Below are 25,414 nucleotides of genomic sequence, written 5' to 3' on the forward strand. Positions count from 1 at the left end.
TTTTCAGTCGATTTATTCTATACCACCACAGTCAATAAGAACATACGATACTTCAACATCTTCGCCTTCTATGCAGTTACCGTATTCTACCTTAACACCTTCAACAGCTCACCATTCTACATTTTCAACTCAACCACAGTCACCGGACACATACTTTTCGTCATCGTCTTCGCCATCTCTTCATTCTATGTCCTCTGTTCCGCCTCAGTCGCCACAGTCACAGTATATTCCTAACAACTTTTCTGATTTGTAATTACAAAATGTTTATAATTAAAATTTATTTATTATTAATATGTATATTTTAATAACAATAATTTTAAAGAATAAAATTAATTTGGTTACTTCATAATACAATATCATACTTTATTAACTGTATGTCATGTACTCATATATAAATATCATATACCTACTAGATTATCTGCTTATATACCTACTTATAAGCTAGACATATATAACAAACAATATTTACCTTTATATAATCTTGTAGTTCTTCAATTATTGCAGTGCATACTTCCGGAATTATAGACGAAATGGATGATTTTGATACTTTAAAGAGTAATGATAAGCTTGCAAAAGAATCACCCGTGGCTAAGTATCTGAGAGTTAAAGCTAGTCTTTCATTTGCTGGTATAGATAACCTAAACTGTGTATCTTCTTTTCTGATTTTGGGTTCAATTAAATTGAGTAAATTTCTGAACGTTTCAGGAGTCATTCTACAGCAGTTCTTGAAATGGTCTCCGTCTTCATTTTTTAAGTCATTAAGTAACATACTACCACTATATAATTCTCTGTTCCGATACAGCGATCGCATCCACCAACGACGTTTTTTTTTCTTTGTTTTTTTTTTACCAATAATTTCGTAGTAATAGCACATGCACAAGCTAGTAATAAATCTTCGGCATCTTCACTTGAAGACATTTTTATTAACAAATATAAACAAAATAATTAAAAAAACAACAAATTTAAATAGAATTTACACGTGTTTACTGGATAGTAGTGTGCCCACAACTGAATATTTTAAACCATATTAAACCATATTTTGTTTTCAAAGCGAATGCTTATGAACAAGCCCGAACAACCGCGAATAGTACTGAACACAGTAAACGGCCGAATCATCAACGAATTCGCGTACGAATGTATTCGGTATATGGAAGTGGTTCTATTGGGTAAACATTCTGTATTTTGTAACAATCAATAAAATAAAATACGTCATGTAATATTAATTTATAAATGGTACATACACATCAATATGCATCTAAATACGTATTTTCTATCTTTCTGTATTTTTCTATATAAAATCATAATAGATAAATTACTTTAGGATTAAAATACAAAGAAACAGTATATATAAAAAAAAAAAAAAAATGATAATTCCTCGAATTTCCATTATTATTTTAGAAATTATATGCTTCAATGGTTTTACGATTCATTTATTGCATTGAAGTAGGCAATTCTGAATAGCCGCAGGGATTGATGCGATAGTATATTTTATAATAAAAACAATTTCGATCAAAACCTGAAGTATTTTCCATGGATAATATCTACATATATATATATATTAATGAATTTTCATATTTGCAATTTTTATAAATGTATAACTACAACTTTTGTTGTACATAATATATCATGCCAACTGATAATCGATTTTATCATGCGTTGATAATTATTCAATTAATATGATTATAATTTATAACTCACCAATAGGAAAAATAACAAAAACGGCAGTCCTTTAAAATGTAAATATATTCAATTTTTCAAAGTTCAGTTCGTCGATAATTGTAACTAAATAATAATGTTACATTGATTATATAAGATAAAAATGTTATAGAATCAATTAAATAAAAAATATTGGAAACGGAAATGTAAATAATATATTTTCGTAAATATCATAAGTTCTGGTTTTTTGAACAATAGTGGTAATGCCAAATATAAATAGATTTTTGTTAGAATCATTTATGATATTTTGAAATTGCTCAATATTATTAGTGCATTAAATCGTATTTTTTAAATACATTTTTCCTGTTTTTAAGGTACTAAAATTTATGTTCAAATTATAAATGTATTTATTCTTTAACTTATTTAAACATTTTATTTTTAATATGCAATCGAATATATTAGGTATATCGTCAATAATTATTTGACTATAATGGATATGGATAAGCTATAATTACATATATATATTATATACATTTGAAAATTAATTAAATCTATATATTATACTACATATTAAGGTAATGTTCCACTAATTCACTTAAAATATCTATGAAAGCACTTTAAGTAAATATAATTCTTTGAAATACGATATAATAGACCATGTTAATACAGTTTAAAATAATAATAACAATACGGCCTTATGTTATGTTAAACTAAGACATTGTTGTTTTAAAGAGTCGAATTTTATTTAAAAAAAATACTGCTTGTCATTAAATTTTCAAAAATTTAAATACTGTTGAATAATATTACTGTCTATTGCATATTTAATTTTGTTTTATAAATATATTATGATATTTAAACGTCGTCATTGCATTATGTAGTATTATACATTTTGTAATGTATTTTTTTATTAAGACAATAATAATAATTATGTGTTTTGTGTGCAAAAAATAATATTCAACGTGTAAGAAGTATGTCTTAGTTTCAAACTGTTGTTGAAATACAACGTATAATTATCAATAAAAAGTATTTTATACGTTCTTTAACAATATTTCATTCGCATAAGTGACACATTTCAATATATCTATAAATAAATGTATTAGTGATAGTTCTATTTGAACTTAGTGTAGGGATCTACCTCTCATATTATATATAATATATAAATATACAAATTTCAAAGTTATTGATTAAGCCAATGATGATTAATTTCCTTCGTGTATAATTCGTTCAATTGTATCGCAATAGTAATAAATATTTTACTTACTTGTTGTGTTTTCACTATGCCGGAGATTGTTCTTTCTGAAATAACTGACGTACTACCTCGTTGCTCTTTCAATAAGACCATCAGGGATGATATATCCAACATACGAGTGGAATTTGTTGATTGACTAACGTTAAAGCGTTGATTTTTTTTTAATAGATACCATTCGATTGTAGCTAATGGTCGAGATCCTTTTGACCGACACTCAGCTTGATACACCCGGTCGGCTCTTATTGTATATTTCTTGTGACCAGTTGTATCTTCTGACGGGGAAACATCATTTTTTTCAGTCACATGGCTTTCATTACTTTTCAAATGATTTGCGTATCCTTTAATTGAAACAATTTGTACTTCAGTAGGTATCACTGTAAAAAAAATAAAAAAAAAAATAGATTAGGTATAATATTAGTAATCAAACAATGTTAATAATATAAAAAGAATTGTTTCAATTTATACACCCAAATATTAAATGTATATGAGACAATATTATTACTTTGCATTAATTTCATTAAATATGTACCAAAAAATTACAAAAAATCAAAAAAAAAAAAAACCAATCTTTACAACAAGATTACAATTTACAACAGATCAACAGTTTTCAAATTGTGGTAGTACGCGGAAAACCGCATAATGGTAATGGTAGAACGGAAAATTAAAAAATAAACATTTTTACTAGTGTTTGAAATGGTTATTATAATATTATTTATAAAAAAATTATAATTATTTAATAGATATTTCATCGTTAATATCAAACTTACAGATCTATGGTTTTCATTGAAAAAAAAAAATTATTATTATATTTATACATATAATATTTTTAAAAAAAAGCTAATAAATCTTCTTTATTAATAAATAAATAATAATAATATTATATTTTTTTACTTTCTTATTATTTAAAATAAATATATTTAGCTATTTAAAATTTAGATCGTTCTATTTTTAATCATTAGGGGTACGCGACTGATTAATAATATACTTTAGTAGTACGCGAGAATAAAGTTTGAAAATCATTGCAATATATCAATTTATTTTGATTTAAGTGTCGTATACATAAATTAGTAATAGTAGTATTGAACATAATATGGCGGTGAATACTATGAAATCATTATTAAATATATAAATATCTACTTTGAATTCAAAATGATCATTATTATATTTTAAATTGAAATATTTCTACGTGGAGTATTTCATTTTTTTTTTTACAGAGGATGTCATTTTAAGGAATTAAGAAAATATGAAATTCAAAAAATCAGTTTTAATTAATTTTTAATTCTTAAAGGATAGTATTTTATTAATTTAAGATAAAGGTATATCCAAAAAAGATAGATTTATAAACTGAATAATACCACAATGAATGTTATCAATATTTTCTAACGCTTCACGCTGTGTGCCGTTAATGATTACTATAAGTTATGAATCACGGTTTACAAAATACCGCCCAAGTAAATTCATCTGTTAGTGTGGATGGTACGTCCACCACATAAATCGAAAATACTGTCAAAAATAATCGACATAAAATATTTTATGTGCATCATGATTTTTAATTTTTATAATACATAATACAATGAAACTAAATGAAAAATTAACTATATTATAAATTTATAAGTAATATTCCGTTTTTTTTTTAAGTTCAAGAAAATATATTTCTGAATAATATGTATGTTAATATTATAATATCGGAATGGAGACCATGCTAAGATTAGTGCACCTTTATACAGCCATTACTTTAAAAAATATTACATATATCACAAGTTATTTTCTAAAAAAAAAAAAAAAAAAAATAGAGAAGGACTCTACAACACTTCCATAACGCAATATAAATATGATTATTTCAAAATTTGTATTATTTACTAAATTATTAATTACAAGAAATAACATTTTAGTTTTATTTTTCCGTTAAAACATATTTTATTAAATTGTATGAATATTATAATAATATATGTTATGCAACGTAAATTTAGTTAAATCTATGATGCTTTAAAAAAACTGTTTAGGTACCTATTGCTGTTGCTGTACATTATTATAGCTTACTGACGTGTATAATATTAATAAAATTTATTTATAACCGATTTCTGGTCTAATTTTTGGTAATTATGACAATTTAATGATATACAAATTATAAATCAATAATTTTAATTGTAATTTGTATTTAAATACACAACTAATGTTTTTTTATTATTTATTGAATTATATGTATAAACTTTTTATAGTAGCTAAATAATATCTAGAATTTGTAATTATTAGCTATTGTTTATCGCTATATGGTTCATACTAAAACTCACATTTACAATTTTTATTAGACATTTTATATTGTACTTAGGCTGCATTTATGTTTTATTTTTGTATTAATTTAGTTAAATAAATATACTTAAAAAATTTTAAAAGCTTTTAGTAAAAACTATTATATTATGTTATTAAATGCCCAATTATTACGATTAATAAAACTAGTAACTTATTAATTGTTTTACATGTCGTATAAATTACACGGAGAGAAAAGTTAGAAAAAAAAAGTTTTTTGAAGCTTAAATGGATAATATTACTATACACTTTCATCTTTTATGATAAGATAAAAAAATTTGCTGATATATCTATATTAAAATTTTAAATTATATTATATATATATATAAACTTTTTACAAAATAGCTTAATTCCAAGGGTTCAAACTATTCTAAAATTTTTAGTTCAATATTTATATGTTTATATTAATATTTGATTTTTAAATTTATCTTTAAATAAAAACTGATTTGAAAATTTTGTGGGATACAGAAAATATATACCCAACATCAATCTTCACTCATATCATTAGACGGTAGATTCGGATTTAAGGTAAAATATTGTGCAAGTATAAATTAAAATAATATTACAGTGTTAGTGTAATATAACTTAATTTCTATAATTAATAGAAATATTTGTTAAAATACTCAAAATAATAAAACTATAAAATATAAATATGTACTTAAAAAAATATTTAAAAAAAAGTATTTCGTATTGTAATTGAAGGAATGAAAACGTATGGTATTTATTTATATTTTACACGAATAAATTGATGTTTGTACTAAAAAAAAAAAGACATCCGGACTGGTGAAAATGTGAGGTGCATCAGCAAATATAAAAGCTTACAAATGCCTCTACATGGATTCAATATTTCGTTCCTTAATATTAAACGCATAATTTAGAATTTTTATATTCATCTCGATGACTATCAATATAATAATACGATATATAATAATAATACTTATAATATTTTATGTATTATGTAGTTACTATGATCAAACTAAATATGCATGAGTTTTATTAACTCGAAATTCGAATGTATTTATTTTGGCACTTAATAATTTACATTACAAAATAATTCACGAATTTTAGATTCTGAGCAACATTGTTGTATTTATTATAAGAGGAGATGATGAGGTTGATCCCTCGTTGACCTTTTTTTTATAGATATATTATTTTACCATATATTTATTATCATAAAATGCCAGTGTTTTATTATATCTGTGAACAAAATATTATAACAAATCGACATTAAAACAAACAAACTTTCATTGACGGAAAGAAATTAAAAGTTTGTTAATTGATATATAAAAAAAAAAACTTTATAATTCGGTGTGCTTGACAATAAAATGTTATCATTTTTAAATAATTTAAAGTCAATATTATATTATTTTAATACATAATAAAAATGATCAGTCATTGAAATGTACACTCTTCTATAATGTTCCTTGTTTATATGATTTATTGGTGAGAGTACATTGGCATATAATCAATAATTATTAATGTTATATATTGCCTAATCAAATTGAATGTGCTAAAATATTCAAATTTACATTACTAAAACGGTAAACACACTTGGATAACATGTAATAAATACTGGATTCAATATGAAACTATTACTTGTATTAATTCAAATAGTATTAGAATATTATAAATTAATATAATGAGAACTAGATAATAAAACTATGAATAATAAATATTACAACGATATATTCCTAGGAATTAATGTTAATAATAAAATATACATTGTAATGTAATATAATATCACTAAAGCACAACCCGGTTGGCAAATAGGATGTGTTTTCAGATAGGTATGACGGATATTTAAGGTAACTATATTAAACTAAAAACAGTAAACAACTATCAAATATTCGAAATTTTCAAAAATGTACGGAGACAGTATGTTATAAAATGTATGTTAAAATAATTTAAATAATATTTTATTACATGAAGATTTCCATAATCAATGAAATGTGTGAATAGAAAATTATTAAAATTTAAATAGTATAGTAGAACTCGAAAAAGTTTTCAATCTAATTATTATAGTAGTACTTATCTAGTATCTTTTTTAAAATATAATAGATATTTTCCTTATTTAACAAATAAGTGGAGTAAATTATCTAAAATAACTTAAATATAAACTAACTTTTTATTAACTGTTGATCATAGACAAGGATAATACATAAAAACTCAAATTTTTTGTATAATAGATATTTGATATTATGACATAATGACGATATAATAGGTAGATCATTTACACAAATAACAATTATTTTGGTTTAATTAATTTGAATCAGTGAATGAATTAAAAATAATTTCGTAATTATGCAAAACTAAGTTACGGGATTCTATAAAAATTAAAATTTGAAAATTCAAAACATATTAATAATAAATGAGTGCTAATGACATTGTAAAGTAGAACAAACTCTTCAAAACACTTTCGATAATAGCCTATAACTATATGGCTATATTACTATCGATAATTATTCTTTATTGAGATTCATTTCTGAGATTTAGATATATATTTTGGAGATATATTAAAACTTTGTGTTAATATTATTTTTAGTGATACTTAATACAAGTTTATATTTTAGCAGAGTGCAATATTATCTACTATTTAAAAGTGATCTACAATTGAAATTAAAGATTTTTTATATTTAAGTTAACTTTATTTATTTATTAAATTGATAAATAAATAATATTTTTAATTCAAACTTTAGAGAAAAAAGAAAAAATTTATATCTGCGTTTTAAAAATGTTTTAAAAATAGGTTTAAATAGAAAATAATTGATTTTTTAAAGTGTTTTATTTCTATTAGTAATTATATTAGACTGTACAAAAAAGAAGGTCTCGAATGATAACAGACTCAGAATAATATAATAAACCATTATACATATTAAATATAAGTTTTATTTTATTTTTTATATTATATTTATGTTTTTCCTTTGTTACGAAAAATATTCAAATTTACTTGTACAATTCAAAATTATATTGTTTTAAAAGTATAACAGAGAATGTCAACATATTTGTTTTTATAAAATCTAAAACTTTTTTGCTAAGTTATAATGGAGAGGATTTTTCTTGGCGTACTGTACAACCCTGTAAATTAGCATTTTTTAATCACCAAACAATTGTTTTGTAAACTTATTCAAATTAATTTGTTCTTTAATCATATGATAACTTAATGTAGGATTCTCTTTTACTTAACGAATTTTAAAACTTTCTTCCGTATTAATTTTAGAATATTTTTGGCCATATTATACATATTTGTTAACCAAATTAACTAATTCACTTTTCTCATAATTACATTTTATTTAACTATGTATGGTTTTTAATTACTATTTGTTATAATTAAATATTAAATATTATGATTTGGTAAGAATCTACGGCATGGAGTGAAACGATAATACATTGTTCAGAAAATGTACGTTTCAGTTTAAATTAATTCAATATGACATGTTTACACGTTTACCTATATAATATGAAGATAGTCTGATAATTTAATGGTTGTCTACCTATTAAGTTGGAGAAATCGGAGAAGTAATTCTATAAGAGATAAAACTGTATGATCGTTTTAAAATGCCTTTTTATTCGTGAGCTCATGGTTTCTGTCCATCGTACCACCCCCTATTATTATGGAACTGGACGGACCGCGAATAGTGAAAAATCGAGAAAGAGATAGTGATGAAAAGTGCCTACTGACGTCGAGTCTACCACAAAATATTGTTTTCTTCGATGAAACAAATAACTTTTTTGTTTTATGACAATGATCGAAAATCCAAAATCTATCAGTTCTATGGTAGGTAGTTCAGATTACTATCCTCCAAAAGTATTACCTATCAAGCGAAACTATGGCCAAACAATTTCTGTTCAATTGTTAAATGTTATTTATTTATCAACATAGTATATAAAATGCTGTTGATGGGTGCATTGCAGATATTGTGTTCATTATTGTACAACTGTATAACGATAATGTCAGTGTTCAGAATCATATTTCTGGAGATGTCTGATATTATTATATTAATTAATACTTAATTATTTTATTTCATCACATTAAACCTTTATTAAAACATGTAAACGTTTAGTCAATAAATGCAATATCTTAACCAACTATATAAGAATATATTTGTGTCTGAAAATATAGCATGCAATAATAATTTAAACGGTAGTAGGTACCTATTTAATTTTAACGTTATAACGCAAAAAAAATATCAGCAGCTATTGAAATTATAACTAATAAAAACTGAGAAAGTATAATGGGCTTCAAATGTTTTCAAAAGATAAATGTATAGGTCTACAGGTATAGATACTGTATAATGTATTAGTATAGTACAGTGCTTCTCAAACTTTTTTGTCATGGGCCCCCCTAAATTTAATGTAAAACTGTCAAGGACCCCTTAATAAAAATCATTAATTATTTTTTCTTAATTATATACTTAAATGACATAATAACTAAATAACCGAAAATACTTAAAAAAAAATAAATAAATACTTCACGGTCCACCAGTCTTATAGACACATACTCCAGTTTGAGAAGCACTGGTGTAGTACAATACTTTCTATGCTTTAAGCAAACAGTTTCCAGATCTATATGCAATAATCCGATAACATATACGGCTACACACGACATATTCTATCATATTATAGTTATTATACCTAAGATCGGAAGACGTTGCCAAATTCGTAAGTTATAACAGGCCAGGAAAATGCAACGCGAATATAACAATATTATTATCGTTTTTACTTACGGTTCAAACGGATAAACGTGTGTTCGGTGGTGGCTGGCGGTGGCAAATTTCCATTTACAGCAATTGCCGAAGGACGGGAAATCCCATTGGACGCGGAATTTAGAATGCTATTGCTTGCCTGACACGTCAAGCGCGACGTGCCCAATGTTTGTTGTCGTTGGCTCATTATCGGATGCCACCTGGTTAAGTTAGTCAATACCAAACGGTTAACAGTAACACTGATGGGAGTGGCACTGTTGTTTGGCTTTCTGCGATACCCGCGACTGTGGTCATCATCAATTAGTAGTTGATACGGAGAGTGCAATACTGCATTTTCATGATACCAGGTCAGTCGAGGTCGCGGCCACCCTGCAAAAAAAAAAAAAAAAAATGAATAAAATGAATTAGTATAATTTAAGCCGTTTTAATCTGTATAATAAATAATTTCGTAAAAGTATTTTTCATTAATTAAAACTACACTTGGCTATAATTATAATCATTTAATTATCTATAGTTGTAATCAAAAATTAAAACTATGTAATTCCTTTGTATCGTGTTATACTCTTAAAATAATAGCAGACATAATACGATAATTTATAATAACCATAAATCTCATTAAACGTATAAATATTTTAAAAAGTTATAAAACTTCATTCTACGTTTTAAAATCTGAATAGTTACCTAAAATTTAAAATATAAAAAAAACTAATGATTTTCAGATTACATAATAAACTTAGAATGTGTCCAAGAACAAAAGTTCTATTAAATTGTAAAACTTTAGTAAATTGTGTTAAAAAATAATAGAAAAACTTTCAAAAAGGAAATAATTGTATTTAATTTATATTTTATTAAATATTAAAACGTATAATATTAATATATTAAGAGCGGTTACATTATGATTGATAAATTGTCTATAAACAATCTAGGTAGTTTATACTTACTTATATTATAAGCAGTGGTGTATTTACGGGGGGGGGGGGGTTCCCGGGTCTCGACCCCCCCAGAAAAAAATAATTAAAAAAATCATAAATAGCTTGCTATGTGGTAACGAGAAAAATAATATTAATTTATATTATGTGTTTTTAATGTTTGTATTACAATATTCTTAAAAATAACTTTTGGTTATTTTTTTTATCGCGTCGTCACCATCCGACGACGACAACGACGACGATAACGACGTAATATACCTATATATAATTATATTAGTATGCTGTCTATTATAATTTATAAACTATAGTAGACAGTCTGCGATTGTTTGGTATCTATGTCAGGTAAATTTAATGGCGTTCAAGCACATATTAAAGACACACACCCATTAGCAATTTATGTACACTGCTCAGCACATGTGTTAAACCTGGTAGTATCTAAATCATGTAGCGTGACACAAATAAGAGATTGTTTAGCAGCTTTAGGGAAAGTTCGCGATTTTTTTATTTTTCCGAAAAGAAAATCAATTCTTCGATTTCATATTGAAAATTCATCAGAAACGTCCACTAAAAAATCATTGAAAAGAAGCTGCGAAACTAGATGGATAGAACGATTTCACGCAATAAACGATTTTATGGAACTTTATGAATATGTTATTGAAGCATTGGATACAATTTCGGAATGGAACAATAATGATACTTCGAATAAAGCAAGACGTCTTAGAAGTTCTATTTTAGATATAGAGTTTGTGATATCATTATTCGTATTGAACAAAGGTTTTAGTATAGGTTTACCACTTTCAAAGTTCCTACAAAAATCAAATATCGATCTTAAATTGGCTGTACAGTTAGCAAATGATACAAAAAAAGAATTACAAGAACTTCGAACACACGCCGATGATGTTTTTAAAAAAATATTTGAAAAAGTAAAAGTAGTAGCCGAAAAATTCGATATTGAAATTAAAATTCCGAGATTAACAAAAAAACAAACTAATAGAAGCAATATACCATTAAATACTCCGGAACAATATTATCGAGCATCAATTTTAATTCCTTATCTTGACAAATTTATAACAGAGTTAGAAGAAAGGTTCACTGTTCATCGATCGATTTTATCAGGTTTCGATTCTCTATTTAGGGAAAATGGTCCCATTGAAGATATTATAACTCTTTCAAATAAATACATTGAAGATTTACAGAATGATGGAACTCAAAATGAAATTATTGAATCAGAGTATAAATTATCGCAGAGAAAACTCATGCAAGCAACGGAGAAACCAAATAATGCTTTAGAGGCTATGACTATGTGTAACCAGTCAATTTATCCGAATATATTTAAACTTCTCCAAATTTTAGTCACGCTTCTTGTTTCTTCTGCAACAAATGAAAGAACATTTTCAAACTTAAAAAGAATAAAAACATATCTAAAGAATTCTATGTCAGAGGTAAATTATTATGATAAGCTTAAAAAATATTCTTGTAACTTACAATAAATAAATTACTCTGTTTATTTTTTTATTTATAGGGACGATTGAACGGTTTAGCTATGCTATCAATAAATAAAAACTACTCAATAAAGCCTGAAGAAGTTATTGAAGAACTGGCGAAAAAAAAAGACGTTTACCTTTTTTACTATAAAAACTATTAAAACTATTAATTGACATTTATTTTCATAATAATAGTGAAATATAATATAATATAAATAATATCATTATTAAATCATAACCCGTATGTATTTTATTATAATGTTATAAACCTGTATTTAATATTAAGACCCCCACAAGAAAATTGAAAATACGCCACTGATTATAAGTACCTAATAAATAGCAAGATTATCTTATTGTAATTAATTTCAATGATGATCATTGGTGCAACTAGATGTAACTTAAAGTTCCAACTATAACTTGCACTAACAAAAAAATGTCATTGTCTAAAAAAAAATAAGCTAACATAGTAACATAATCTTATAGGTATATATTTTTTATTTTAGATATAATAGCAAAACATGAAAATTATGTAAGAAATAATTGTTTTAAGTGTTTGAATATAAATTTATTTCATTCATTTAAAAATGTTAACTAAGATAAAATTATATGCTAGGTTCTTACTTTTTAAATTTAATACTATAACATATAATTTAGTTAAAATAACCTTAAAAATTCCGCATTAAAAATTAATTTAGTCCTTTTATTTATATGCATTTGTTTTTAAATATTATAGTAACTAAAATATAGTACATTTTTATACTGAATATATACTATATTATAATAAATGTTTTGATCTTAATAGAATATGGTATGATTCAGTTTGTTTAACTTTGTAATATTTTAAAGTTAAACGTTTAAATTTAAATTTACCAAGTGGTATTACAGTTAGTTATTGGTTTTATGCTTTTTATTATGAATATTGTACCTAAAAAATTATTAATAAAATTATTGCAATAATAATTAAATAAACTTAGTTATACTTTTAGAATACAAATCGACAAAAATGACTAGATAATTCAGGTGAATTAAAAAAATATTTTACAATTTAACATAAATAATTACAAATTAGTAAACAATTTATCATATATATATCTTACTATTTAATTTAAAATTCTCGATTATTCAAACGAACAATATTGGTATACCAGCTATTTATTATTTTAACTTTATAAATATACTATACATTAAATGAGGGAAATAAATTTAAATATTTATGACACAAAACAAGCAGTATACAATTTTAATCAAAGGCTTATTTTTTAGTAAGTAAATCATTTAAGTATACCAAACGATTTTGTTTATTAAATAACCTATTATTTCAAAATCTAATAATGTTAAAAAAAATTTTTTACTTAGAATTTTTACTGTTTTGAACAACAATATACATTTTTTGTTTCATATTTTAAAGCACTATATTTTCGAAGTATTTCATTACATAAGAATTGAATTTCGGAGAGTGGTTATAACTTATAAGTAAAGACCGGATTTTGCATAAAATGCATGTTGTTATTTTCAACATCATATACATGCAGTCAATGAGTGTCCACAAATCATTACTTGATTGATTAAATATAAAAATTTTATACTGCATATTTTTGCATATTCTGACGTTAATGCATGATCTGCATATTTTTGCATATTTTAACAAAAACCGTACAAATATACAAATAAAAACATAGATTATAGGTACGTTTATATAATATTATAATATCAAATATTTTACGTCTCAAAGAATATCTCAAAGGCTCCGTATAAAATTCAATTATATAAAGAAATGTTGCCAATTACACATTTACCACCGCAGCCAATAATTATCCGTTGGGGTACTTGGCTAGAGTCAGCCTTTTTTTACGCAGATCATTTTGAAGAGTTCAAAAATGTGATTGAAAACTTAGAAGATAATACAAAATGCATTCAAAATTGTAAATCAATTTTTAATAAATTTAATGTAAAATATGATCTTGCTTACATTAAAGCAAATTTTTTATGTATCGTTGAAAGTATCAAAAAGCTTGAAACCTCTAATTTGTCCCTTGTAGACTCAATAAAAATTTTAGAACAAGTGGAAAACTCTGTTAATGAACTTCCTACTAGTGCAAATAGTACAATAATTAAAACAAAATGTAAAAACGTTTTGAATAAAAATAAAGGATTAATGGTTTTAAAAGAAATTTCAAAAATACTTCAAGGTGACAGTGCTAATTTCGACGATTTATCTGTTCCAAATTATTCGCTGGATATAATAGCAAATTTTAAATATGCTCCAATCACCAGTGTTGATGTCGAACGTAGTTTTTCATCATACAAGTACATTCTTACAGATCGCCGTCATAATTTCACGGAAATAAACATGGAACATACTTTGATAACTTATTGTTTTTCAAATTAATAATTTACTACCTTCAATAAAATTGTTTGTACTTTTTTCCTATTTATATCAGTATATCACCAATGTATCTACTATTTAATTTTAATAAAATATTTTTTACAATATATCAATGTTTAAAAATTAAATTACAATTTAACAAAAAATTAAATTTTTGTACTATATTATACATGTAACTTTTTGTTTATGAAAAATGTAATAAAATTAATAAATAATTATCACTGCAAAATTAAAATCTAATATAAAATTGAAATTTTATTTTGCATGTTTTGCATTTTTTCCTTGCATATTTTGACTTTTTTTAGTGCATGTTTGCATGCATATTTTACAATTTAAAATGCATATAAATCCGGTCTTTACTTATAAGTATTTAAGTTTTAACTATTAGATAAACATTTTTCGGGGTATTCCGTACCTCTCCACTCCACTCATTTATACTTTGAATACTTACAACTTATAGACTACTCGTCCAAATTGTAATTTTTATGTATCTAAATACTCTAAAAAATATTATAATATATAAATGTATGTTGTCATTCAAAAAAGTAAAACACTTAAAAAATTAGTAACTAAAAAAAAAAAAAAATGTTTTATTTTGACCGAAAATAAAGTAAAAATATAATATTTTCAAAAACATTAATAGATTTTGAAATAATGAATCTTGTTCGATATATAAACTATCCAGTTTATATTATTTGTAAAAAATAATAATAAATAATATGAGTATATTTTAGATTATAATATTTAATTAAGTAACATAATAAGTATCAAGTATTTCTAAATATATTAATATTTAAATAACAGCAGTTCTTATATTTTATTTTCGTGACTTTGATTTTTGAAATTAAGTCTCGCAAAAGCTTAATCAAATTATACAGAAATAGCTTAGGTATTATATATTATGTAAATGTTTACTCAATTTGAACTAAATGTAGTTACAATATTATTAACGTTATGATACTTTAATCTTCCCGCTTCATTTTATGACATATTTATTATTTCACTGCTAACATAATGCGTGATTATACATTTATACACATACATTATAAGTTATAACACATTTAAATTGCAGTTATAAAAGTCACTGTTGACATACAAAAATGGTTTTTTATTAAAACCAAAAATGAAATAATAATAGGTAAAAGCAAGCTCTCAAAATAAAATTAATTATGTATGTGCGCTGTTTTATGGATATAATAAATCTAAATAATTTGTCAATAAAACAACTCATAATCATTTCAATTTACGACAATTTAATGTTTTTAAATATTTTAAGGTATTAAAGCTTTGTGATTTATGTATTATGTACCACAAATAATATTATTAACTGTTTAACATTATTTTTTTCAGTAATTACAAGCCAAATGCAACACTGTTTAAACATCGTCGCGTCGTGTATAATGGGCTAAATACGATAATACGTGTAAACTACGCGTTATACAAACAGATCAAATCCCAAATTAAAAGTTATCTACAGAGTTATTTTTGGTTAATGTAAATTTAACTAGAGCTATGAACCTTTTAAATTTATGAAAATGCTTTGTACAAACTTCGCAGGAAATGTTTTTATACCAGTCCAGCCATCTACCATATCGAAATATGAAACTCGTTTAATACAAGGTGGGGGGCACTGAAACGGCCGATTTTCAAAAATAAATTATAAAATAAAAAAACTGAATAAAAATTAATTATTATTTATTACAATGAAATATGTAACTTGCCATTTATTTTTTAAAAATTATGTCCTCAAAATGATGATCATCTTTTTTCTAATACTCTTCTAGCCTTCTTCGTTTATTTTCCACTACACAATGTATTACTTCCAAATGTGTACTGGCGATTTCTTCTTTGATTTTGTTTTTTAGTTCATCAATATTTTGAAGTTTTTGTGCATAGACTTTACTTTTTAAATACCCCCACCAAAAAATCATATATTGATAAATCAGGTGATCGGAGTGGCCAATGAATATCACTATTTTTTGAAAATGAAGAGATTTCCAAAAATTTGTTAAATAGCATTTATTAACACTCGAGCCGTGTGAGATGTTGCACCATCTTGTTAAAACCAAAAATTATCGTTTTGAGGAAACTTTGTTAGTTCACCGACCAAAAAATAATTGAACATATTCACTAACGATTTGAATAAACAGTTATTGCCCGTCCGTTTTCGTTCTCTTGAAAATACGGGCCAATGACGCCATAGTGTGAAATTGCACGCTATACAGTTACTCGATCGCTATGCAATGGTCGTTGATGAAGTTGGCGAGGATTTTTTTTAGACCAATAACGACAATTTTTTTATTCACAAAACCATCAAGATGGAAATGTGTTTCATCAGACATCCAAACATTAAGAATAAAGTTTTCATTCTCGTCTATCCGGGATAGCATTTTTCGACAAAAAGTTGTGCGGCTATAAAGATCTGCAAGTTTTAATTCTTAAACCACCTGAACCTTATATGGGTAAAAATTTAGGTCGCTATGTAAAATCCGATGTAAACTCATGTTTTCGTGCAGAATATCTTAAGCTCTTTATGAAGAGCGGCCCTGACAGCAGCGATATTTTCAGATGTGCGAATAGATTTTTTCCTGCATGCTTCTTTTTTAATGCTGAACCCGTTTCTTCAAAGTTGTTTATTTATATTTTAATAACCTTAGTTGATGGTACCGAATCATAGCGTTTAAGATTAAAATGAAGACGAAAGGTTCGACCTAACCTTGGACGCAGTGCGACTACGTAGCTGTCATTATTTGTGTAAAATGATTTTATCGATTTATCGTATAAGCACGTCGTTCACCACTCCACTGTTCCATGTTTATTAAATGGCATGATATCTTTGAACTAATAATATTTAGTTAGTGAGAATTCTTATCTTAATTACGACTGAGAAAATCTATTTTTAAAATCGGCCGTTTCAGTGTCCCACCTTGTATTAATTAATAATTAAGAATAAATTCCCAATATAATTATCGAAATAGCTATTAGCCACTAGTTCTCATAGTTCTCATAGGTGAGGTGGGCCTTGAGGAATGTTGGTATATCAAGTACTTCTAAATTCTAATAATATTATAATATAGATCCTTATTATTGATACCTATAACTTTGCGATCCGAGAGCACCAAAAAAAAGTATGAACAACAGTTAACAATTAGAAAATTAATACCATGAAAGAATGTAAATAGAACATATTATTATAGTCATCGATAGAAAATTGAGAAAAAATTACTGTGATGGTTTTTATACAAATGTAAAATCTTTCGACGGATTAAGCTATAAATAGTAATACTAATCCAATAATATAAAATAAAACTATAATAATTTATAATATAGAAAGTATTATTGTGGCGCAATATAGCATAAATTATAGAATTAGACAATGACCAATAAATTATTAATAGCCACGGACTAAAATACTCTACATAATTTTTATTCTATATTGTGTTATAAAAAATGTAAGATAAAAGTTTCAAAACTGAATGCAAACTTTCTACGTTTGATAATAATCTAAAAACAAAATGCACTTTAATACCAATTCATAGTCTTGAAACATTAGTATTTACATCCTGTTATTTTCTAAAGAGTGTTTTACAAAAGATTCATATTATATGCCTTACAATGTACGAAAATTAAATGAACGTTAGTGTGAATTATTTATACTGAAAAAAATCACACATGTATTTATTTTACAAAGCGTGATGATTTTTCACGAAATGCCGTTGGCACAGTGTAATAATTGATTTCTAACTGTTTTCCGTGATCATAAATTACACAAGTAGACAACATTTTTAAGTAAAAATCTTGTACAAATCTCTTCACATAATATATTTCAAACAGAAAATAACGCATATTAAAAAAAAGCAAATTTTATAAACAAAACTTCTTCTCCCCTCCCCTCCTCTACATGACCACATCAGACAAAACAATAAAATGTATCATGAATACTACGCATAGTCAAACATTGTTGTTATTGGCAATATCGAGTATTATATAATAAAGTTGGTAGGTATAACCGCAGCCGACACATGCGTGTAATATTTATATAATATTGTGTATTGTAGCGACTAGCGAGTAAAACGTGAACGAAGACTGTCCGTTATTAATATTACAAAATGTAAAATAATCATCTCTTCTATTAAGCACACAGAATTTTATATTATAAATTCTTTATCGAATTGCTTGTTGTATATTAGTATACAAATATGCCATGGACATTAGTAAACAGCCATAGTGTGCTTTTATCTCATAATTATATAGAGTTTCAACGAGTTTGCAGTCAGTGACTATGAAGTTTGTTAATTAAATCAAACCAAATTAGTACAAACTACAAATGTTTACAAAATTAATTGTATATTATTATCTAGAATTCCAAAAAATAAGTACAAAACATCGTATTAAATTTTACGTTTGATATAGTAACTTTTCATGCTACTTTATCCGATCCATGTTAAAACTAACGTTAATATTAAATAATTAAATTACATTATTTTGTAAATTATATTTTTGTGATATTGTTTGTAAACAATGTTCAGCCCATCAATCCCCAATCCAACCTAGCCCATATTACTTAGCTATACTAAGCTATTACTACCTATTGAATCGAAAGCCATTTTAATTTTTAAAATTAAAATTTAACAAATATACAAGGTCCAGTAATTTGATCTAAATTTAGCAATTATAACTATGAATATTAGTTAGGTCCTTGACGGTTATTATAATTAAGTATACTTCAATGTATATAAAACTTGCCCAAAACATTTCATTTTTTTATATGCGATATTTTAAAACAAGCCGATCGAGTAAGTCGTCATATTTATTGTGTGTGTAGCCACATAAATATAAATATCAACGTATTTACTTTTGTTCCAAAAGATTTAATAAAAAAATAATTTTAAACATGTCATCATGAATAATGAATAGGTACGACATACGAAAAGTTAAATAACTTTTTATTAAACGAAAAAATTTCAGCTTACAAACTCTACATAGGTATAATGATTATACGTAACATGTATATCAGGATATAAAATTATTTAAATTTATAAGCATATTATGTATTTAGTACTTAAAATACTAAAAATAGAGCCATTGTTCGTGATTTCAAATACAAATGTTAGTGAAGTAGGATATGTATTAAAATTCTACTATATCAAAGTTGAAGCCATATTTAAAAGAAAATATTGAAATTAAATTCATACTATATGTGTAGTGATAGTGAGTTCAAAACTTAAACACAATGTCTATTCAATTTTATTTATTCACGTACAATAATACAATTTATAATTGAAGCAGTATAGCATTTTCTTATATTACTAATATGCATTAATATGCATATTATATATTCTGTAAAGGATAATTATTAGTTTTAATATTTGCATCATACACATTTATTTATTTTATTCTTACCTCAAACATTTTATCAATAATAATTCATTGAATTATTGTAAAGTAAATGTCGATTATTTTAACTATTGAAATGATTGATTATTGTATCCTACTTATAAATAATCAATGCTATACATATACACATAATACAACATAAATTAATTGGACCTTGCCTTAATCCAATCTTGTTACCCCCCTTCATTTATAATTTATTGTATATACATGTATGATGTATATTGTATACGCATTTATAAATATCCAACAGCCACAAAATTAACCTGTGCGACGTTACTTCCGTAGTCAACACTCAACATCACCTCAGTTACAGACGTAAAATAAATTAAATCTATTCATCTGGTTCTTAATTTTGTTCTGAATTTGTAATAACTTTAACAAGGATACAACAAATACTGTAATGAAAACTCTGTAATGTCAATAAGGATTCTAATATACTGTGCACAAAAGAGCAAACCCGTAATAAATTATCTAGTAACCGCATTGCTGTACGAATACGAAAAAACGTACAGAACACAGGTAACCTTTGATGGTGCAGTGTCATTTAGTGAAACCCGGAGAAAGGTGTGTGATGACGTTTGCAACGGGATCAATGGAACTAAAATGATCAGTCTCGACGGTAGCCGAAAAACGCGCGTGGTCGAGGAAAGTGCGTTAGAAAATTGTACCCGCGTGACGTTATAGTAGTTATATGGACGTTCGCTCATAACGAAATCGAGGCACCTGTAGATGAAGTGCTACCATTTTTTTCCGGACTTGTCGAAAAGTGTCACGACGTTGTCAGTTGGGCACGTGATTGCGACAAGGATGAAATATATAGTGTTTATAACATTAAAACTAAGTTCGATCGATGCTCAGTAGTAGTAATTGTCACACTTAAAATATTTTCATATTAAGTGTTTGGAGGCACATGTATCTTTAATAATGTATATTTTTAATATGCATGTTTAATATCAATATCGGTTCATTATTATGAATGAATAATCAATATAAAATTATCTAGATTGAACGTTTTAAATATGATAACAAAATGTTTACACATTAATATTTATTTTTTTCTAATTTAAATATAACTATAACCAACTATCGCATCTAGAATTTGGGAAACCCTATTCTACTTATGCGTATTAATTTAACATAATTATAGTCCAAGAACTTTTTCAGTGGAGACCATTGAAGTCACGAAAAAAAAGTCAATAATTGATAGTTTTTTATAAAAACTAAGTTTAATTTAAATAAATATTGATAAAATAAAACTATTTACCTCCAACAACGCGGCACACCAATGTAACAGTTGGACTCGCCTCATCGACAACAATCACGTTTCCGGAATTCTGCCGGTAATTTTCTGGACGATCTCCTCCAATAGAATTGCCATATTCAAAATAAATGGTTGGTCGTTCGGGAGCAACTATAATACATAATGCATAGTCAAATATGTAAAAAGATTTAATTAAGAACTGATTGTTTTTAAGGAAAACCATACATTAATATAATTTTATAAACTATTTTAATAAGTACACATTAATTACTAAATTTTAAGAGCTTTGTAGGTTTAACAAAAAATACTCATAATTAAAATAATTAGTTAAAGTTTCTCATTGTACATACTTGGAATTTAAAATAAATACAAGCAAAATAATTTAATAACACTTTTAGTTGAAATGTGGTACTCAATAAACATTTTTGTTGGAAAAAAAGGTAAGAGGTCCTTCTATACATATTAAGTGAAACTAAATTCTAATAGTAAAACTGATATTATTTTATAACTTGTTTTATAAATAACTCTTGTAAAATAAATTTACCAAGATTAGAGATTACTTTCAAATATTTAGATATAATCTACCTTGAGCTTATCCACCATTAGTAATAATAGGCATGAATAACATAATCATTTAATGGAAATTCGTTGGACTAAAGTATTAACAAATGAGCTTCTCCTACTCATATGTAATCAACCAAAGCCTGTCAATACCTGTTTGATTTTGATTAATTATAATTTATTAGTGAACAAACCTGATACCTAGTATAATAATAAACATTTTGTCAAGTACAAACTTGATGTTATTATCTATAGGTATTGTTTGAAGCACTAACTTTCATATTTTGTTTAAAACTATGATTTATGAATGATTTATATTTAAAAATTCAGTAATTAGCGCGTTTAATGACTTGTAAGCTTGTAAAGTATCTGGCCGAGACTTCCATCCTCCTCTCACCAAACTCAAATATGCCAATGACAGATGTTTCCTTAAAACTTTAACAACAAACGATATAACATGAAGAGTGTTGAGACCCTAAAAGTAATTATTTTAATTAGAAATAAGTTTGCATAAAACAGATTATTACTTTTTCATATCTAAACAAATTTTTTAATTTAGAAAATATTATAATAAATTATTTATACTTAGAAAAAAAAATATTGATATTTGTATAATTTTACTTAATACTTTTCTTATTAAATTCTAAGTTAGGATAAAAAATTATGCTGGTAAGTCTTACCGTGATGCTTTTTTTTTTGCATACAAACAGTTTATGGAAAAGAAATATTCTAAAAGTTTCATTTTTAACTCTATCGGTTAAAAATTGATCACAGATTGTACTTTAAAAGGTGTTTTGGAGCTTCTTTGGTAGTTTTTAAGAAAAAAATTATTAAACAATAATCAAAAAATAAAAATGAGAATAAATATAATATCTTATACCTTTCTGTGGCTATTATATAATAATTTAGGTAATAATAAATCTTTAAATAATCGTTTATAATTTTTAGAATTAAATAGAGATAATATTTAATAACGTAATTTTAAAGTTTATTTAATTTCATAAAACTAGAAATAATTTTTTAATAAATCTGTAACCTTTTTTTAGTACCTATAATTTATGTTATAAATTATGTTACTAAATTAAAAAAAAAATAAAACCAAAACTAAAAGCATAACAATAAACAATATAGTATATTATAATACTGCGTGACTAGCAATTTTTACATGTACCTATACACGCATAAACACACTGTATTATTTGTTATATTTTTTCCGGACAGCCCAATGTAAGTGAATTTTAGAAATTACATTAAAATTGTACTTTTCTTCAAATTCATGTAAAAACTTACATTGTTATTGGAATATTCTTTATTTTTTATCTCAAAACATTAAAAGATAGTCACAGTTAAATTATTAATTAAATTTAATAAAAATATATATTGATGTATTATTGAATTATTCTTTTTAAATTACTTATGACTGTTAAGTTAATTAGTCTGTTCTTGGTGGGAGCTTTTAAGAAGTCAATTCTGCATCTATATATTCCAGTATCGGTAGCCATAGCTCTATCCACTGTCAGATGATCAACTATATCTTGGTCACGTTGTCTTGGTTCACTGTCGATTGTATGAAAGTATGCACGATCACCAAAACCCATAGGTGAAGACCACCATCTCGGTGGATTTGGTACTTTTGTAGATGTCTGTCTTGTATCATACCTGCATGAAAAAATATAAAATTTTATTAATTTTAAAATATTATGAATAACTAATGTAGGCATTACATAAGTTTAATAATACTGTATCCTATTAAAACACTAATAAACCAATTCAATTGTTTTTCCTACCACAAATAAATGAGTAAATATTTTACTCAGTTTTTGTTATTTCATATTACTATATTAATGGATACTAATGAAAGTAGGTACCTACTATAGTAAATAAGTAAGAAATAAATAATTAAAAATCATATTAATTAATGAATACGTTAGAAAAACAATTTATTCAATAGTTCGTGTATTTTACTTAATTTAAAATTTAATTTGCATAATAAAACGATTTATTTTGGTATTTATGCCTATTTAAAGAATGCCACACCCGCACGTGTTATATTTGTCTTACAAACGTACAACATAGTAATTTTGCGTTTAGCAGTCAAGCCAAACCGTAAGCTAAGTATCAATATTTAATAATGAAGTGGATTATTCACCTTTTATTAAAATTAAATGTAAAATTACTATCAATGTATGTTGAGTTTTTACGATATTTCAATTTTTAACGATTTATAAGTATATGTAAAATATTACAGTACAATATTACTCTTAACTAGCCAATAAATTAAAATATCTTTAAAAACTAATTTTCAAATACAGATGCTCTTACTTCCTTAAAGGTTTAAATAATAGGCAAATTCAATTTTATAAAATCAAATAATAAAATAAAACCACACAAAATTAGTTTTATTGAACGCAAATTGTCAATGTAGCTATTAATATTGTATACATTAGTAAGATTGCAGAGACTACGTATCCTCTTAAGAATTTGAATAAAATGTTTTAAGTTTTAAATATTATAAAAACCTGTTTTTTATTATTTAATGTTTTTAAATTTGAATTAGAAAAAATAAACATTTTACATAGCACCTGTATAGATAGGATTTAAATATTTGCTAGGAGAAATTCAATAATTAATTTTATTATTCATACGAGTAGTTTTGATTATAAATATAAGATAATAATTTTGTTAAGTATCTATTAAAATAAAAATGTCTAGAGATTTCAATCACGAGACTTATAATGATTTATGGTGTATTTTTATTTTCTAACTATTTTTTACGAAAAAGTTCAACAGCATAAATATGTTTGATGTACTGCTATTATGGTTTGACAATTTAAGTTTAAAAATACTTATAGTTTGAATTTAAGTCCGTAATTTTTGAATTTTATAACAATATCGGATTAACCATTATGTATATTTAAAGATCTAGAAGTATAGTAAGAGTTATTTATTCGTAAAAATATATAAATCTTTATTTTTTCAAGGTTTAGTTTAATATTCAGTAGATTAGTATAAGTACTATACATTATACAATATATTATATACTTAAGAAAATATGCAAAGTATAAATATATACACAATATGTTTACATTTGTATAAATATAATAAAACGTCCAGAATTTTATACTTTTAAAAGTTTATATTTTATTTATCTTGGTGTCTAATGTCTAAGTAACTATAAATTAATATTATACTAAGCTATTTGCATTACATAAATAATTTAAATTTGTGCACTATATACATTCCGTATCTTATTAAAATTATTATAAACCACTTCTTTTAACAACTTTAATAAATATAATAATTTCAAAATTATCCATTCTCCTTAAGTCTTAATAATTTTTATTAGTTTCCTTTCATTTACATAGATTTCATCATGATCTGAATATTTCTGGGCTTACGGCGATTTTCTGTTTCACATACTGGTAAACATATTACCTATTTACAATGTAAGTATCAATATTGGTAGTGATGTGATGTTTAA

The 25,414-nt window shown here is 25.0% G+C and overlaps 1 protein-coding gene across 1 annotated transcript in view; it reads right to left on the bottom strand.

The window, feature by feature from the left end:
* LOC112591991 overlaps positions 1–25,414 on the bottom strand; it is a 93,135-nt gene that overhangs the window by 42,142 nt on the left and 25,579 nt on the right. Inside the window, exons 2-5 of the mRNA XM_025335953.1 lie at positions 23,348–23,592; positions 21,376–21,522; positions 9,937–10,284; positions 2,918–3,279 (exon numbers count right to left, since the gene is read on the bottom strand). Of these exons, the coding sequence (XP_025191738.1) occupies positions 2,918–3,279; positions 9,937–10,284; positions 21,376–21,522; positions 23,348–23,592 (1,102 nt within the window). The remainder of the gene's footprint in view (positions 1–2,917; positions 3,280–9,936; positions 10,285–21,375; positions 21,523–23,347; positions 23,593–25,414) is intronic.

The sequence above is a fragment of the Melanaphis sacchari genome, unplaced genomic scaffold (genome assembly GCF_002803265.2).
Source record: "Melanaphis sacchari strain LSU unplaced genomic scaffold, SCAv2.0 Contig151_pilon_pilon, whole genome shotgun sequence".
In the NCBI taxonomy this organism is placed as follows: domain Eukaryota; kingdom Metazoa; phylum Arthropoda; class Insecta; order Hemiptera; family Aphididae; genus Melanaphis; species Melanaphis sacchari.